General features: G+C 43.4%; 1 protein-coding gene across 2 annotated transcripts in view; it reads right to left on the bottom strand.

Moving 5' to 3' along the window:
* Positions 1-20,173, bottom strand: part of FAM184B (family with sequence similarity 184 member B) — a 181,459-nt gene that overhangs the window by 47,487 nt on the left and 113,799 nt on the right. For both annotated transcript variants that reach the window (XM_045991695.1, XM_045991685.1), the window contains 2 exons: positions 17,530-17,640; positions 13,626-13,733 (listed from right to left, as the gene is read on the bottom strand). In XM_045991695.1, coding sequence (XP_045847651.1) covers positions 13,626-13,733; positions 17,530-17,640 — 219 coding nt within the window. The remainder of the gene's footprint in view (positions 1-13,625; positions 13,734-17,529; positions 17,641-20,173) is intronic.

The raw sequence follows: 20,173 nt of genomic DNA, 5'->3' as shown, positions 1-20,173 counted from the left end.
ACATCCCATGGCCCAGAGTTGGGCCCCTTGTGCTCCTGATTCTTAAGTTCCACGTTCTGTTTGAGTCATTTGTGTTTCCTCTAAACCTAGCAGAAACCATGTGATGCTGGAATCCTCACTTTCAGAGACTCAGGGTGGAGATGACAGTCAGAAAGACAATGACCATCTCTGCCCAGGAGGGCTAGTGGAAGGGTGCCCAGAGGTTATGGCCCACTGGATAGTAGGGGTTCCCTCTGCCTCCCACACCACTATCTAAGCCCTCGTCTTCCCTTCTGGAGCAATGTGCCCTGGGTCAGCTTAGCTAAGCCAGAACTGCCTTTTCCAAGCTTTCCTTCCCTGAGTAATTCTGGACCATGTGACTCTGTGTAAGATCTGGAAGATGGATGTGCCTTTTTTCCTGTGCTTTGATGTTTGCCGCAGGACATCAGGTGCTGGTTCACCTGGTTGACCCGGGCTGCCCGGGGCTCTCAGTTCCTCCACCTCCCACTGGACCCTCCATAAGCTTCTCCATTTCCCAGGACCCAAGGCATGTTTAGCTCTGTGAGGAAGGATGTTGGATTCTCCTACACGTCACCGAAGTCCTCTGAGCTGGAGGCTCATCGACTTCAGAAACCAATACTATTCAAGCTCAGCCCCATGGGATGCATTCATCCTTGGTCTTCCCCATTCCACATTAATCCTTCTTTGCTTCTGACTGCCTGCTCAGCTATAGGCCCACTTTAGGCCTGACACTGGACATGGATGCAACAGTTGAACATATAGAGTGTTCACCTGGCTCCCACAATGATTCCATGTTTTTCCAAAAATGAATCCCATGTTCTCTATCATTTCTAGTAGTCTGTTTCTCTGACCAAACTCTATCTCATGCACTCCTTAATCTCTAGATCCTACTTATCCTCCAAAGCCCTACTCAACTGCCACTTCCTCCATGAAGCCCTCACAATCTTTTTTACTGGCTAACTATCCTTTCTGCTCTTGAAGGTCCCATAACAAATTTTTTTTTGCTACTGTAATTTGCTCAGAAATATTTTTGGGCATTTACTATATGCCGGGTACTTTTCCAGAGGCACAGCAATCGGTAAGACAGATGAAAGTTTTTTCTGCTTCGTATTAATTATAGGAGTGTTCTCTTTCTCCCTTTCTGGAAAGTAAAAGTAATCCCAGATATAGTTTTAAAAATGTTATAAATCCTCCAGCTATTAACTGAGAACATGCTGCATGGTCATTTTCCTTTGCCTGAATTCTTTTTCTTTAGTGTGTGTAACTGGGAACTAAAATCCAGCTGACTGACATGTTATTTGTTACAGGGACCAGTGAGTTTCATTCATTGCTGTGCACTTTCAAAAATGATGTCATCAGGGGCGCCTGGGTGGCTCAGTGGATTAAGCCGCTGCCTTCGGCTCGGGTCATGATCTCAGGGTCCTGGGATCGAGCCCCGCATCGGGCTCTCTGCTCCGCAGGGAGACTGTTCCTCCTCTCTCTCTGCCTGCCTCTCTGCCTACTTGTGATCTCTCTCTCTGTCAAATGAATAAATAAAATCTTTAAAAAAAAATGATGTCATCAACCAGCCTGTAATCTCTGTGTGGACCGTAAGCTACAAGGCCCACCTTTGCTTCCCACTTTCAAGTATTTGGGGCATTCAAAGTGTCTCCCAATTCCTATAAATCCCAGAAGCAAATATCACAGTCTAAGCAAAATAGCTTTTTGAGATACCTGTTATAAATCCATATTCTGGATAATTCAGGGGAAATTGCAGGGTAAATGCAGAACAACAGCAGTGAATCAAAATAGCATAATACTACAATATAAATATATATGTAATTATTAAAATTAATCAGTCCAGGTTTCTAAAGGAAAAATGGATGTTATAAAGAAGTATTGGTAAATAGAAAGCACAAAATATGTTGGTAAAAACAACCCTAAGGGTACCAGTAATCAGGATAAACAGGAACTGGCTAAGTTCAACATGTTATCTACCCTGACAAAAGGAATCATTCACTAAAACTCTCTAATAATGAACCTGTAGGCATCTAACAATAAAGCCCAAAAACTAGGCAAAATGTTTGGAACTGTTGGGAGAAATGGACAAATTTACAACTATAATGAGAGAATTTAATAACTACCTCTCAGAACTGATATAGTAAGTAAACAAAATGAGCTAGGATACAGAAAATTTGAACAACAAGATTAATAAGCTAAACCTAATACCTAAAAAAAAAAATACTAATCAGTGCTAACATTTATATGGTGCTAAGTGTTGCCAGGCCCTCAACTCTATGAGATGGGCAGTATTATCTGTGACAAAACTGAGGCCAGAGAGGATATGCAAGTTCCCCAAGATCATATGATGAATATATCACAAAGCTAAAATTCAAATATACAGTCGATCCCTGCACAACGTAGATTTGAACTGTGAGGGTCCACTTATCTGTGGACTTTCTCTCAGTAAATACAGTATAGTATTATAAATGTATTTTTTTCCTATAATTTTCTTAACATTTTCTTTTCTCTAGCTTACTTTAAAAATATGCAGCCACTTTGGAAAACAGTGTAGAGATCCTGTAAGAAATTAAAAATAGAGCTTCCCCATGACCCTGCAATTGCACTACTGGGTATTTACCCCAAAGATACAGATGTAGTGAAAAGAAGGGTCATCTGTACCCCAATGTTCATAGCAGCAATGGCCACAGTCGCCGAACTGTGGAAAGAACCAAGATGCCCTTCAACGGATGAATGGATAAGGAAGATATGGTCCATATATACTATGGAGTATTACGCCTCCATCAGAAAGGATGAATACCCAACTTTTGTAGCAACATGGATGGGACTGGAGGAGATTATGCTGAGTGAAATAAGCAGAGAGAGTCAATTTTCATATGGTTTCACTTATTTGTGGAGCATAAGGAATAATATGGAGGACATGAGGAGATGGAGAGGAGAAGGGAGTTGGGGGAAAATGGAAGGGGACACGAACCATGAGAGACTGTGGACTCTGAAAAACAATGAGGGTTTTGGAAGGATGGGGGTGGGAGGTTGGGTGAGCCTGGTGGTGGGTATTGTGGAGGACATGTATTGCATGGAGCACTGGGTGTGGTACATAAACAATAAATTCTGGAACACTGAAAATAAATTTTAAAAATAAATAAAAATTTTAAAAAATATGCGTTGACTATTTATGTTTGTGGTAGATCTTCTTGGTCAATAGTAGGTCATTAGTATTTAAGTTTTTTTGGGATTCAAAAGTTACATGTCGATTTTTTTTTAATTTGTTTATTTGTTTATTTACAGCATAACAGTGTTCATTGTTTTGGCATCACACCCAGTGCTCCGTGCAGTACGTGCCCTCCCTATTACCCACCACCTGGTTCCTCAACTGCCACCCCGCCCGCCCCTTCAAAACCCTCTGGTTGTTTTTCAGAGTCCATAGTCTCTCATGGTTCATCTCCCCTTCCAGTTTCCCTCAACTCCCTCTCCTCTCCATCTCCCCATGTCCACCATGTTCTTTGTTATGCTCCACAAATAAGTGAGACCATATGATACTTAACTCTCTCTGCTTGACTTATTTCGCTCAGCATAATTTCTTCCAGTTCCGTCTATGTTGCTACAAAAGTTGGGTATTCATCCTTTCTGATGGAGGCATAATACTCCATTGTGTATATGGACCACATCTTCCTTATCCATTCATCCGTTGAAGGGCATCTTGGTTCTTTCCACAGTTTGGCGACCGTAGCCATTGCTGCAATAAACATTGGGGTACAGATGGCCCTTCTTTTCACTACATTTGTATCTTTGGGGTAAATACCCAGCAGTGCAATTGCAGGGTCATAGGGAAGCTCTATTCTTAATTTCTTCAGGAATCTCCACACTGTTCTCCAAAGTGGCTGCACTAACTTGCATTCCCCCCAACAGTGTAAGAGGGTTCCCCTTTCTCCACATCCTCTCCAACACACATTGTTTCCTGTCTTGCTAATTTTGGCCATTCTAACTGGTGTCAGGTGGTATCTCAATGTGGTTTTAATTTGAATCTCCCTAATGGCTAGTGATGATGAACATTTTTTCATGTGTCTGATAGCCATTTGTATGTCTTCGTTGGAGAAGTGTCTGTTCATATCTTCTGCCCATTTTTTGATATGATTATCTGTTTTGTGTGTGTTGAGTTTGAGGAGTTCTTTATAGATCCTGGATATCAACCTTTTGTCTGTACTGTCATTTGCAAATATCTTCTCCCATTCCGTGGATTGCCTTTTTGTTTTGTTGACTGTTTCCTTTGCTGTGCAGAAGCTTTTGATCTTGATGAAGTCCCAAAAGTTCATTTTGGCTTTTGTTTCCTTGGTCTTTGGAGACATATCTTGAAAGAAGTTGCTGTGGCTGATATCGAAGAGGTTACTGCCTATGTTCTCTTCTAGGATTCTGATAGATTCCTGCCTCATGTTGAGGTCTTTTATCCATTTCAAGTTTATCTTTGTGTATGGTGTAAGAGAATGGTCAAGTTTCATTCTTCTACATCTATGAAAGACCCACAGCAAATCTCATCCTCAATGGGAAAAAGCTTGCAGCCTTCCCGTTGAGATCAGGAACACGACAAGGATGCCCACTCTCACCACTCTTGTTCAACATAGTATTAGAAGTTCTAGCAACGGCAATCAGACAACAAAGAGAAATAAAAGGTATCCAAATTGGCAAGGAAGAAGTCAAAGTCTCTCTCTTCGCAGATGACATGATTCTTTATATGGAAAACCCCAAAGACTCCACCCCCAAACTACTAGAACTCATACAGCAATTCAGTAACGTGGCAGGATACAAAGTCAATGTACAGAAATCTTTCTTATACACTAACAATGAAAATACAGAAAGGGAAATTAGAGAATCGATTCCATTTACTATAGCACCAAGAACCATAAGATACCTGGGAATAAACCTAACCAAAGAGGTAAAGGACCTGTACTCGAGGAACTACAGAACACTCATGAAAGAAATTGAAGAAGACACAAAAAGATGGAAGACTGTTCCATGCTCTTGGATTGGAAGAATAAACATTGTTAAAATGTCTATACTGCCTAGAGCAATCTATACTTTTAATGCCATTCCGATCAAAATTCCACCGATATTTTTCAAAGAGCTGGAGCAAATAATCCTAAAATTTGTATGGAGCCAGAAGAGACCCCGAATTGCTAAGGAAATGTTGAAAAACAAAAACAAAACTGGCGGCATCACGTTACCCGATTTCAAGCTTTACTACAAAGCTGTGATCACCAAGACAGCGTGGTACTGGCATAAAAATAGACACATAGACCAGTGGAATAGAGTGGAGAGCCCAGATATGGACCCTCAACTCTATGGTGAAATAATCTTCGACAAAACAGGAAAAAATATTCAATGGAAAAAAGACAGTCTCTTCAATAAATGGTGCTGGGAAAACTGGACAGCGATACATGTCGATTTTTAATTATGCAGGGAGCTGGTAACTTTAACACTAGCATTGTCCAAGGTTTAATTATATACTTAAATGACCAAACTGAGAATATAGGTTTTTTTCTATCACATTGGGAGCAATTAAAAATGGCCCCATAGGGGTGCCTGGGTGGCTCAGTCAGTTAAATGTCTGACTTCACTCAGGACATGATCTTGGGGTCCTGGGATAGAGCTCTGTGTTGTCGTTGGGCTCCCTGCTCAGCAGGGAGTCTGCTTGTCCCTCTTCCTCTGGTCCTCCCCCTGCTCATGTTCTCTCTCCCTCAAATAAATAAAAATATATTTTTTGGGGCGCCTGGGTGGCTCAGTGGTTTGGGCCGCTGCCTTCGGCTCGGGTCATGATCTCGGGGTCCTGGGATCGAGTCCCGCATCGGGCTCTCTGCTCGGCGGGGAGCCTGCTTCCCTCTCACTCTCTCTGCCTGCCTCTCTGCCTACTTGTGATCTCTCTCTGTCAAATAAATAAATAAAATCTTAAAAAAAATATATATATATTTTTTAAAATGACCCCACAGAAATCTACAAGCGAATCTCACCACAGTTCCAAGTGTTGACATTCTGTGATCATGTGATCTGATGATGACAATGCAATAAAATTAGAAAGCAACAAGAAATAGGTTTAAAAAAGTAAACTCCAAGATACAGCCAAAGACATACACTTAGAGGGAAATTTACAGCCTTCACTGTATTTATTAGAGAGCATTCAAGAAGTTAGAAAAAGCATAATAGAATAAATCCCAAAGAAGAAGGAGGAAAGAGATACAAAAAACAAAATTAATGACATAGAAAAGAAGAGATCTAAGCAATGCATCTGAAAGGTGGCTTTTTGGAAAGACACATGAAGTCTGATCAAGGAGAAGAGGAGAAGGAACTTAAAGCAATATGAATAATGGACAAATAGCTCACGGAAGTTATTATAGAGATGAAAAAGAATTCCAAATGTACTCTGAGCCACTGTGAGGACTGTGAAAGGAAATGCAGAGGATGTAATTTCTGGGCCACCTTACTGACAACTGATATATTTAAAGGCATCCTCGGCAGGAGTCCAGAAACAGGAGAGGATGGGAGACACTATGAAAAGCTGATGAAGCACCGGGAGGATTACACCGACTCCCAGCTGTATCCCATTTTTCTATTTCCATACATTGACTGATGGATGCCTAGGACTCTATAAGGTGGGCACCCTACCATCCTTATGTCACAGATGAGGATGTGAGATCAGAGAATAGTCCAGCGACTTGCCTCAGGTCACATGGCCACTGGAAGATGGCCTGAGGACTGGACCCCTGGATTGTCCTGCTGCCTGCCCTGTGATTCCATATGACCACAGTGCTACTTGCCACTACCATGTTGGCAAGATCATCAGCTGCGAGCATCGGGACTTAACTGGGTGTGAGTTCAAACCATGTTGTACAAACATGCTGTGAGAAGTATCTGTGAAACAGACACTTAAGATCAACCTCAAAGATGACGATGGGGGCGCCTGGGTGGCTTAAAGTGGGTTAAAGCCTCTGCCTTCGGCTCAGGTCATGATCTCAGGGTCCTGGGATCTAGTCCCGCATTGGGCTCTCTGCTCAGCAGGGAGCCTGCTTCCTCCTCTCTCTCTGCCTGCCTCTCTGCCTACTTGTGATCTCTGTCTGTCAAATAAATAAATAAATAAGATCTTTTAAAAAAAAAGATGAAGATTGTTTTCCTAATCAACAGGAAGGTGAAGTCAGTAATCCTTTCTGTCTATTCACTTTTTTTCCCATCCTCCAGGACCAGAGACAGGTGCATTCTTTCTAGAAAGAAGGTGAATCCTCCTCTTCTTTCACAAGTAATTGGAGAAGGACCCCAGTGTTCTTCTAAATCATCCTCCAGCCAGGACTGATTTCTGAAGGGGTTCCTAATCTAACCTTGAACTACCAGGACTCAAAATGGTACCCTTAATTCCATTCATTCAGTTGTCTTGTCATGTATCAGTTTGTGTATAAGATAGTGCTTGACATCTGCCATATACAGGTGTATTAGGTGATGGAAGGGTAAAAATTAAGAACACACAGTTCCTGATGTCAGCAAACTTAAAGTTCAGCAAGGGGGATGAACAGACAATATAAATGTCAAAAATATTTCCCCCCCTCTCCCTCTACCTGTGTACCTGGCATTCAAGGTTAAAGTACATAATTCAAGATGCCCTAGGCTGCCATCAGAATATTTCACAAATACACATGACCATGGAGATCAACAGTTGGCTGAAATGAGTGCTTTCAAGCTCACTGATACTCTTGTCAATGGTGCACTCTTCTCTGACCTTCAAACGGAACAGATTCTCCAGCTGCCCCTTTGCTGGTTTTCTGCTTGGGATCTCAGTGAGTTCCTCCAAGAACGACCCTAAGCCACTCCTGGTGTATTCGGAGTTATCCACGCCTAATTCACACTCCTGGTTTCCCCATCAGGCATTTTGTTGCAGTTCCACCTAGTGCTCTCTGTCCAGGGCCAAAGGACCTGGGCATAAAGTGTACACAGAAAAATAAATAGTTCTGCTTCTCTTCCAACTGTCCATCACTGAAGTCTCCTCCCAACTTCTTCCAAGCAAAGAGCTGGCTGGTTATTTTAATCCTGTGTTCACATTAGGTTTTCATCTTTCATCTACCAGGCAGTTAACCTCTTCTGGATTGTTTCTATTTTAAAGGAATACCCACACCCAGGAAATCTTCTGAAAGGGAATATTCAAAGTCATTCTCAAGCTCAGTTGACACTCTTTCAAAGGTGGTATTATGTATATCTTAAAATAGAATACCTAATGCAATGGGTTTTTGCTGAAATGATTATAGGGGGTTGTAATAGATACTATAAAATCACCTTACATTTATAGATTCTTGAACTGTTTTGAAAAGTGCCTTCATATACATTCTTCTGTTCATTACCACAAGTTTCTGGTGTGGAGCCAAGTAGGGATTATCACTGCCAATTTACTAAAGAGAAGGAGTATGGAGTTATGGTTTGGAGCATGAGTCTCAGTTTCCCTACCTGTAAAATGAGGATAACAATGACACTTGGCTATCTGGGTTGTTGTGGGGCTCTGTAAACTATATTGTTCTTGGCACACAGTCATGGCCTGGTCTGTGTCTGCTACTTACAGTAATGAGGAAACTGTTCTCAGGTTTCTGGACTTGCCTGAGGTCCCCAAACAGGTCTCGGGGAAAGCTCAGACTGGAGCTGTTGCCCTTCCTATGCTGTCTTCCCAGGTTCAGCAAATCTCAGCCCAATTCTCAGCCAAGAATCTCTCCAGAGAGTCAGTCTTCAGGGCAGTCTGTCTTGCTCCAAGTCAGATCGAACCAGCCCCCCTACTCACACTGCACAGAGGGTTCACTGCAGTTGTTCAAGGGCTGAGTGGTGGTTTGTCTGCCCACCCCCAAGACAGCTGACACCCTTGGATTCCTATGATCTACTGGGTGTGCCACACGGTGTCAGCTGCCCAGCAAACTGCATGGGGCCCCCTGTGAGCTGGGGACACGTCCCAGGCCTGGGAGAGCTTCAGCGTGCCCCTCGTCTCCCTTCCTCCAGGCCTCAGGGATTTCGCCTTGAGACCTTTCACTGTGCTCCTTCTTCCTGTCCGGTCCCTCCCTGGGGAAGACATCTTCAACTTTCAGTGTCCAGGCAGATGGCAACAAACATCATTGCTCTGCGGAATCTTCCTGGGCTTCCCTGGGCAGACACCTGCCTCTCTCATCTTGGCTGCAAAGAATCTTCCTGCCATTATTAAGTATTTATCATACCATGTGACTATTTAAGTAAATACTTATTTCCCCTGCTAGAAATGGAACTCTCCAATAACCAAGATTGGGCCTTATTGACCCAGAATCCAGCTCCCATGCCCTGTAGACGCCACACATAAATATTTGTTGAGGCAAAAAAGACTTGAATAATAATGATCATCAATGACTCTCCTTTTTCTTCTGGAAGGGTAGAGGCATGAGACTCTGTGAAAACTTCACCCATTTTCTGCCCTAGTTTACTGTGACCTAGGCACCAGAGGAGTCTTCCAGAAAAAAAAATTTCCCTTCAGAAGTACTAAGACTGACGTGGCTTTCTGAAAACCAATGAAAAAAAAGCTATAAAAAAACTAAGAGAATCAAAGAGACTTAACATGAGGTTCAACAAGACAAAAGATTCGACAAAGTTCCAGCTAACTGTGCTGGGGACAGAGCCACACCCAGGCTTGGCAACCCTCTCTCAGTATGTTCTGGGAGTAGAGGGAAAACAGCTCGAGTCTCAGTTGACATTATTATTTATATCTCTCTTGATACACTGTAGGGTTCTGGCAGAAAAGCCAACGGCCTAAGCCGAAATTTCAGTCTTGAACAAACTTAAAGTTTATGGCCCCTTGTGGGTCCATCCATGTGGAGGGCCTTCTGTGACTGTGCTGCAGGGGGCCACTCACACAGCCCCTCCACCAGTCTAAGAAATTCTCCAGGACTTTGTATCTCTAGGGCCCAAGTCAAACTTTGACTTGCTTGGCTGACATATAGTCAGCTTGCCAAAAATATTTGAACTAAATTCCAAATTTTCTCTGATGGGTCACATTCTGAAAGTTTTATAATGCCCTGTGTTGGCCATGATGTGGGGAAACAGATGTTCACATGTGCTGCTGTTGGGAGTGTGCACTGAGACATCATCAGTGGAAGGCAATATGGCACAACTATCAAAGTTAGAGACGCACATGCCACTGGACCCAGAAAATTATATGATCACAAGTTAGCATCCACCAAGCATTTGCACATGCTGAGTACTTTCCAACACTGTACATATATTAATTCATTTCATCCTCACAAAAGTCCCCTGAGGTAAATGATATCATTGCCCCAATTTACAGATGAGGAGGCTCAAGAAAAAAGACTTTAAATTGTTTGTCCAAGATTGTCCAGCCAGTAAGAGTACAGGGATCTGTTTTAGGGGGAGCTCGCCTAACCATGATACTACACTATATCGCTCTATAGAGCTATCCATTGAAGCATTATCGGTAATGGAGAACACCAAAATAAATATCTGTCATAAGGGAAAGAGTAAATATATTACGGTTTTCTGTACAGGGAAAACTGGGCAGTTGTTCTTTCAAAGAAAGGAGGTTGATATGGAAGTGTATTGATGTGTTGCCATCTTCAAGCTATGAATATTTAATGAGGTAGAAAAAGTAGAGCCCGGGCCAGTGTGCTACCATTTGTAGAAAAAAATAATAAATTCATAATTATGCTTGCATATGCATGGTATATAGCTCTGAGCAGATACACAAGAAGAGATAAAACACAACGAAACCAGACAAGGAACGAGGGAGAGGAGGGAAGCTTCTCACTGCATGCCTTTATATACCTTCTAAATCCTCTGCCACATATATGGATTAATTATTTGAAAAGAAAACAATTTAAGAGAGTAAGTCATACCTGCAAAGCATATAGGAGTTGCCTAATAGAAAATACAACACCAGATGTTTAATTCTATTACTAAGTGTCCACTTGGTTTTAAAGCTGTTGGTTTATGAATGCTTCTCTCCTCCAGGGTCTAGCTCGGAGGCTGGCCCATCCTAGGTATCCACAAATGACTGTGGAATTCATAAACAACGTGCATATAGAGTTGAGTCAAATGGAACTGATGTTTCCTGAGCTTCCATGTGCAATTCACACACAGGAGGGGTGTGTACTGCTCTCTAGAAACCGGGCTCATGAGGGACAGTGTTCTAGACCAAGCAGGGCAGGAGGAGAGCCAGGTTTCACGGTGAACCAACCTAGGGTTGTTAACATGCATGTGTACTTTGAACTTCTTCAGGATTTTTAATTACCTCAGTGGTTCTCAACTGGGGGCAATTCTGTCTCCAGGAGACACAGGACAGCATCTGGAGACATTTTTCGGTGGGACATTTTACTGGGGAGATGCTACTGGCATTTGGTGGGCAGTGGCTGGGGATAAGGCAGAGAAACCCTGAGCTATCATAACAGCTCTGACCTTTATTCACCTGCCCTGGGCCATACCTAGAACTTCAGGTGTGTGTATTCTCCCCCCAAAATCCAGCCGATGCTCCATCTTCCTGAACTTATCAATCTTATTTTCACTGGAATCTCATCACTCAGGAGCCCAGCCAACTCTGTCCCACCTCCCTGCCACAGTCACTGTGGGGAGCTGAGAAATAGTTGAATATTTGAGAAAGAATCGTTCCGGGAAATGGTGCAGGGTGCTGGTGGAAAGTTCAGCTGCCCCCGGGGCCAGGTGCTTTTCCAGTGGAATGCTAGCTCATGAGGCTGGTTCTTGAGAAACTGAGAGAGGATGAAAATATCTGCATATTTCTCAGGCAGACGCCATCAGAAAGGATGCATGGCCCCAGAGCAGGAAGGACCAGCCCCACTGAGGTAGGTGCGCATGCTCCGTTAGCCTTTTCCTGCAGGCTCATGTGGGGCAAAGAGGGTATTCTAGGATTCCCCCCCATTCTGGGTGTCGGGGGGAAACACAGGGCATCCTGGCTGCCCTGCTTGACCCCAAGACAAAGCTGAGGTCTGTTTTACCTGGGAGGCATCCTGGGCATGTGTTGATAATTTCACAAGGGGAGTGGGGCTCAGAGCCACAGATCCAGTGGCTCTGTCCTGTCCTGGATTCTTACATGCCTATGACCACGGGCAAGTCACCCAACTACTCTGTGCCTCAGTTTTTTCCTCTGTAAAATGAGGGCATTACAGTGTTGTTGAAAGACTCCAAAGAAGTTATAGATGGGGACCATGATAGAGAGCTGATGGGTCCCGTACAAACATTAATTGTCATTCACATCCATATCTCCCAGATTTCTGGCTCATTTTTACCCCAGTGAATATGTGGTTAAATAGGGGCCAGCCCAGTGGGCTGGACCTTGGGGACTACTGGCAGGACCAGGGCTCAAGTCTGGAAGTCTGGGGTCGAAGGAGAGAAACTGCAGTTCCTGTCAACACTCAGGCACATGGACATGGTGAATAAGAGATGGGCGAGGATGAAGCAATGAGATTCCGACTCGTGTGTGTTTTCCCACTTTGAGTATGAAGTGGACTGAAAATCTGGGACAGCAACAAAATAGAATGTTACAGTGATGGCCTTCTGCTGGCTGCAGCTGCTGAGGTTAATAGGGAAGCTGAACCAGAGGGTCAATGAAGCTAAGACACTCAACCGCTGACTTCACAGGAATTATTTATGTGTTTGACGTCATGCGGCAAATATTCAATGAGAGCGTATGTTCTGCTGCATTAAACTGTGGCCCTGGGAAGATATACTGAAGTCCTGGTCCCCAGTACCTATTCATGTGGTCCTATTTGTATAGAAGCTTTTGTGAATGTAATTAGTTACGATGAGGTCCTACTGGATTAGGGTGGACCCTAACCAAGGATCTGAGGGTCCGCAGACAAATGCCCTGTGAAGACCCAGAGGCACAGACATGCAGGGAAGATGACCCCATGAGGACTGAGGCAGAGCTCAAAGTGATGCATCCGCAAGCCTCAGAATGCCACGGATTGCCAGCAGCCATCAGAAGCTGGGAGACAGGCACGCAGGAGAGTCTCCCTCACGGCTGCCAGAAGGAACCAACCCTGCAGACACCTAGATTGGGGACATCTGGACTCCAAAACTATGAGACCACACATTTCTGTGGTTTAAGCCACAAAGTGTGTTGTGATTCATTATGACAGCCCTAGGAAAATAAAACGGCTTATCATGAGCAAACAGAGGACTCATGGGAACCAGCTTCCACCCTGGAGTAGGGTCTGTAAAAGGACAGCCTCACAGGAGAGCTAGCATAAGAGTTACTGGTATCTCCATGTGGAGGGAGGCGGCCAGGGGCATTATTATTACGCTTCCTGCTGGGCAGAGCCCAAGGCCGCCTCTGGGCGAGTACCCTTTTATCTGCCAGGCAAGATGCTCTTAGAGACGGAAGGAAGATTTCATCTGACAAGCCTTGTTCTTTTTCAAACCACGTGGATAATTACTCAGAACTCTATTTTCTTCATGGCTTTTGAAAATGGATTTTGTGGTGATTTTTTTCCCAGACATTTTGGCAGCTCTGAGGGGGGAGATAAAAGAACCCATTAACACCAGCATGTGTCACTAGGGACGATGAAGTGCTGAGAGAAGGGATATATCCTTAATTAAAGCAGGAAAAAACCAGAGGTTACCTGGGTCTCTAAAATGCTCCGCTGTTGGCAGTCCAGTTCCTGGGGCCTTTCTTTGCCTTTTCTGGGACATACCTTATTCTGCTGGATAAATTCTTCCAGTCTCAAAACCTAAAATAGAAGAAAATAAACACTTGGTAATGATACGGAGCCCCATCTCCTGATGGGGTCATTAATCTGGGAAACCATTCTCCAGGGTCAATCAGTTCTGGGGACAGTGCCCCATTAGACAGCTTCTAAACGTGTTTCTGGAAAGGCCACTACTAATTGGCTGGTTGTTTCATCTTTCTAGAAAAGATGAGCCTGGCAGGGGTAGAGTACTCTATACTTCCCTTTAAATTACGGCCATAAATACGTCTATATGGGAGCTGTAAGGTGGTTTTCCTTGGCTTTCACACCATTCCTGGAAGATCACTCCTTTTCTTTTTTTTTAAAAGCTAGTTGGTAAAGAAAATGAATAATATTTAAGAATTATACCAAAGAAAGAGTGGCTAGGAGGTACTACTCAAGGGGATAGCCCTAATTATGATGATGAAGATTAGCCAGCTAATTGTAGAATATCGATTAAACAGACTGGTTTCTCTGATCTAGACTCTGAGAAGAACAAGGCGAATAACCATAAAGAAAACTCAGATTTGCTAACAAATCTTGGTAGGAAACCTAACTCTCCTTGGGCCCCATGCCAGGTATGAGGAGGTAAGGAAGAAAGACAGAGTGAGAGCAAAATGGTAAGAGAATAAAATACAGCCCAGGCCTTCTAGGAGCTCTCATCTTATGGAGGAGGCAGCAGGTAAATGGTTATCATCATAGAAACATTCAGGAGACAAATGATAATAGTACCATGAATGGTGTGTTTCTCTGTGCCAGGCACAGACCTAAGAATTTTGCAGTATAAAGTTGTTTAATCCTCACAACAACTACTATGAGACACATACTACTGCAGAGAATTTACAGCAAAAAACTCTGCCCAGGGAAGTCTGGGGCACTTCAGGGGCACTGAAGGATGAATAGGAGTCCGTCAGTGGTGAGGGTGACAAGCGACATTCCAAGAGACAGGAGTAGCAGGTGCAATGGCAGAGGGAAGGTAGGATGTGCGTGAGGACAAGGAAAGTTCCATGTCGGGGACCTGGCATGCAGGAGTGGGTGGGAGGAAAGAGAGTCCTGGGCAAGAGTGGTGGTGGTGGTGGGTTGGGCTGGGCCCCAATTATGAAAAACATGGAAATTAAATATTTGGGGGAAGGAGGAGTGGGGTCTTAAGTGGATTTGGGCTTTAGAAGGCAAGTTCTGGAATTAGCTAACCCAGGGAGAATGTGGAGGCAGGTAGATCTAGGCCAACGCTCTTGACGGACTCTAGGCAACATCTCAGAAGACGATCACGAAACTATTTATACTGCATTTTGCAAAGGCTTACAAAATATCCAAATGGGAACCTTATGCAATTGTTTGTGTAACATCTGCAAGAGGTAAAGAAAAACAGATTCTAGGCAAGCCATCCTGGGGGTCTGATAAAGGGAGAGGAGAGGATTGGAGCCCTTAGTGATAGGACCCATAGGACATGACAACTGACTGGATGTGATGATGGGGCAGGGGCGGGGACTCCAGGTGAGGATGGAGGAGGTCAGGCCCATTTCTAGCCTTGGTAAGTGGTGGTGGAAGAAATGGAGGATGAAGAGCAGGCCTGAGGTGCTCAGTTGTGATCAGCCTCCGGGTCAGGCCAGCCATCTGCAGATACTCAGGTCCTGAATGATCCTTGTCATCAAATGTGCAGCGCACCGTGCTAGAGGGAGTATTAGCATCATGGTTAAGAGTGGGGTCTTCAGAGCCCCATTACCTGGGTTTGAATCCTAGACCTGCTAGTCATTACCCATGTGGATTTGAGGAAGTGATTTACCTTCTCAGAGCCTCAATTGACTCATTTGTAGGGATAATCCTGGTACCTACCTTGTATGGTGGTAGTGAGGATTAAAAGTTAATACACGTAAACGGCTTAGACAGCACCTTAAATAAAGTAAACACTCAGCAAAATTCACCGTTGTCATTTTTAGAGAGGAGCTCTCTGGGGCATTTAGAGAAAAAGTTGGCGGGGAGACCCCAGCGTCCCATGTCAGAAGCATGACTGGACTGGTCCCACACAGATATGGGAAGCCTCCCTAAACTCTGCAGAGCAGCATAGTCCAGAGCCAGTGTGAAAACTGTCAGTACAACTTGACAGAGAGGGAGAGAGGAGGAAGAAAGAAATGGACGGCTTCACCTTGCTGCCACCTTGGGCTGAGGTGGAACAGAAGCCTCTGGAGCAGAGCCTTGCTGCCGGGACCGCTCCTAATATATCAAGTCTGAGGTATGGCAGGCTCAGCTTTTAGAAACATGATAACTTGTGACATAGAAAAAGAGGTTGGAGAAAACTGTAATGTGTACATGCATCTCACACAGCCAAAGAGATTCAGGTCCTGAATGATCCTTGTCATCAAATGTGCAGCGCACCGTGCTAGAGGGAGTATTAGCATCATGGTTAAGAGTGGGGTCTTCAGAGCCCTATTACCTGGGTTTGAATCCTAGACCTGCTAGTCATTACCCATGTGGATTTGAGGAAGTGATTTACCTTCTCAGAGCCTCAATTGACTCATTTGTAGGGATAATCCTGGTACCTATCACAAATACAGCTGTGGCCCCTGAGTGTCTCCCTGATCCACCACCCTCTCTCCCTTCTAGAAACAACCTTCGGTTCAGATTTCCTTCTGTAATTCTCATGCGTGTCTCCAGATTGAACTCCACTACGCATTTCTAAACAATCGATACTGTTTTACACACGGCTTCTAGATGCTTAAAAGCTCCCCTAGAAGGTTGTGGCACTCAGTCAGGGCTGAGGAACCAATTTCATGGACTCCTGAGGGGAGCATGGACTCAGGGCTCATCTGGAAGATGTGAGAAAGGACAGGGGAAACAAGGAAACCCCTTCACATTTTGGGGGGCCTAATGAGCCAAGAGTGAAGACTGTTTCAGTCCCTCCCATGAGTTCCCCCCAGAACATGGTCAACAGGTCTTTTAAACTTTGACCTTGGTCTCTGGGTGGTCTGGACAGGTGGGCTCACAGAGCAAATGTGATGTTCAGCTGGTCTACAGGAGTTCTCTACTCCTTTCTCCCTTGTCTGCCTTCTCTGTGCCTCCCCAGCTGGCCCAGTGACACGGATATGGCCGAGTCAGTGGGAGCCCTCTGTGAAGGCTTGTGGTTTCCTGATGAAGTGGGCAGGCCTGGTCATCACCTTCCCCATGCCTCGTTTCCTGGTGTAAATTTGGACCTGACAAGAGGGTGGTGACACTCATTTTCCAAGCCTGAGTGAATCTGAGCTGACTTTCCCCTTAGATGCAACAGACATACGACCTAGGGAGTACAAAACTTTTAGGGGCCACAACAATGTTTGAATTTCTTTTAAAGTCAGGTGGTAAAAATACAGCTTGGCTATATTAATCTTTATATCAATGTGGTCATAAAATACAATTTTTGATATATTTTTTTTTCAGTGGAGGAAGGAGCCCATGAAGGCAAAAGCATCTAATACCCAGGAAAGTGAGGACCCAGCCCAGGAGGAGGAGAGACTGTGGAAATCTCAGATACACTAGACCTGATGTCATTTAGCCACAGAATCCACCCCAGCAGCCTACTGCCTCCTTTTATGTGAGACATTAAACGCTCTTTGTTAAGCCTCTATAAATCAGGCTCTCTGTTACTCACAGCTAAATTTATGCCCCAAGAGACAGATTTCTTGTCAGGCCAAAGTCCTTTCCTTTCTTCCAAGGATGCTGAACGTACAGAATTCAGGCCAGTTTTCTGTGCTTCCTGGCATCTCAGTTAGCCAAGACTCCCACTCAGACCCATCACTCCCAAGCACTGAATTAATTTGGGATTTACCTCGAGCAGGGAATTCTGGAGCTTCACATTTAGGGCTGCTTTCTCTTCTTCCAGCTGCTTGATTTCATTTTGTGACTTCTTCTTCACTTCCTCCAACTGTGCTTCTACTTCCTAAGTGGTGATTAGAAGAGTTATCCACATAAGACATGAACGCACGGACAGCACATGTACATATTCACATCCTGCCTTCTCCCAAAGGGGTTCAAAGAAGCTTACAATAAAGGTTGCAGGATACAAAATTAATCTGCAGAAATCCATTGCATTTCTATCCACTAATAATGAGGCAGCAGGAAGAGAAATTAAGAAAACAGTCCCATTTACATTTGCACCAAAAAGAGTAAAATACCTGTGAATAAACTTTACCAAGGAGATGATAGACCTGTACTCTGAAAACTATAAAACAATCATGAAAGATATTTAAAAAAACACAAACAAATGGAAAGATAGTTCATTCTCATGGACGGGGAGAACAAATACTGTTATAATGTCCATACTACCCAAAGCAATCTACAAATTTAATGCAACCCCTGTCAAAATACCAATAACATTTTTCACAGACCTGGGACAAATAATCCTAATATTTGTATGAAACCATGAAAGACCCTAAAATAGCCAAAGTAATCTTGACAAAGAAGAATAAAACTAGAGGTATCACAATCCCACATTTCAAGAGTTACTAAAAAGCTGTAATACTCAAAACAGTATGGTACTGCCACACAAACACATAGATCAATAGAACAGAACAGAAAGCCCAGAAATAAACCCATGTTTATATGTCTCTTGACAAAAGAGGCAAGAATATACAACGGAGAAAGACTGTCACTTCAACAAGTGGTGCTAGGAAATCTGGACAGCTATATGCAAAAGAATGAAACTGGACCACTTTCTTACACCATACACAAAAATAAACCCAAAATGGATTAAATACCTATATGTGAGACCTGAACCATAAACAGCCTAGGAGAGAAGGCAGGCAGTCATTTCTCTGATATCAACCATAGCAATGTTTTTCTAGATATGTCTCCTGAGGCAAGGAAATAAAAGCAAAAATAAACTACTGGGATTACATCAAAATGAAAAGCTTCTACATGGTAAAGGAAATAATCAACAAAACTAAAAGACTACCTACTGAGTAGGAGAAGATACTTACAAATGACATATCTAATAGAGGATTAGTGTTCAAAATTACATATAAAGAACATAGAACTCAGGGTGCCTGGCTGGTTCAGTCATAGAGCATGTTACTCTTAATCTTGGGGTTGTAGGTTCGAGCCCCACATTGGGTGTAAAGATTACTTAGAAATGAAATCTTAAAAAAAAGGAACATACAACACCAAAAAATCATACATTTTAAAATGAGCAGAAGACTTGAACAGACATTTCTCCAAAGAAGACATCCAGATGACCTATGCTCAACATCTCTTATCAGGGAAACGAAAATCAAAACCACAATGAGATATCACCTCACACCTGTCAGAATGGCTAAAATCAAAAACACAAGAAACAACAAGTGTTGGGGCACCTGGGTGGCTCAGTGGGTTAAAGTCTCTGCCTTTGGCTCAGGTCATGATCTCAGGGTCTTGGGATCGAGCCCTGCATCAGGCTCTCTGCTCAGCAGGGAGCCTGCTTTCTCTTTTCTCTTTCTCTCTGCCTTCCTCTCTGCCTACTTATGATCTCTGTCTGTCAAATACATAAATAAATAAAAATAATCTTAAAAAAAAAGAAACAACAAGTGTTGACGAGGATGTAGAGAAAAGTGAACCCTTTGTACTGTTGGTGGCAATGCAAACTGTTGCAGCCACCGTGAAAAACAGCATGGAGATCCTCAAAAAATTAAAAGTAGAATTACATATGATCTAGTAATTCTACTACTGGGTGTTTATCCAAAGAATACATAAACACCTATTCAAAGAGATACATGCAGCCCTATGTTTATTGCAACATTATTTAAAAGAGCTAGATTAAGGAAAGCAGCCTGTGTCCATTGACAGAGGAATGGATAAAGAAGATGTGGTATACACACACACACACACACACACACACACATACACACACAGGAATTTCTCAACCATAAAAAAGGACGAAATCTTTCCATTTGCAGCAATATGGATGCATCTAGAGAATATAATGTTAAGTGAAATAAGTCAGAGTTAGAAAGACAAATACCGGGGTGCCTGGGTGGCTCAGTGGGTTAAAGCCTCTGCCTTTCGCTCAGGTCGTGATCCCAGAGTCCTGGGATCGAGCCCCGCATCGGGCTCTCTGCTTGGCAGGGAGCCTGCTTCCTCCTCTCTCTCTCTCTGCCTGCCTCTCTCCCTACTTGTGATCTCTATCTGTCAAATAAATAAATAAAATCTTTAAAAAAAAAAAAAAAAAGAAAGACAAATACCGTATGTTTCACTCATATGTGGAATTTAAGAAAAAAATACACAGAGAAAATAAAAGACGAACAAAAAAGCAGACTCTTTTTAAAGTTAATATATAATGTATTATTTGTTTCAGGAGTACAGGTCTGTGATTCATCAGTCTTACACAATTCACAGTGCCTACCATAGCACAGACCCTCCCCAATGTCCATTACCAAGCTACCATCCCCCCTTCCCTCCAGCAACCCTCGGTTTGTTTTCTGAGATAAGTCTTTTATGGT

Source organism: Meles meles, chromosome 2 (genome assembly GCF_922984935.1).
Source record: "Meles meles chromosome 2, mMelMel3.1 paternal haplotype, whole genome shotgun sequence".
NCBI lineage: Eukaryota > Metazoa > Chordata > Mammalia > Carnivora > Mustelidae > Meles > Meles meles.
Note: the sequence above shows the minus strand (reverse complement) of the source record. Positions and strands in the feature narration are given on the sequence as shown.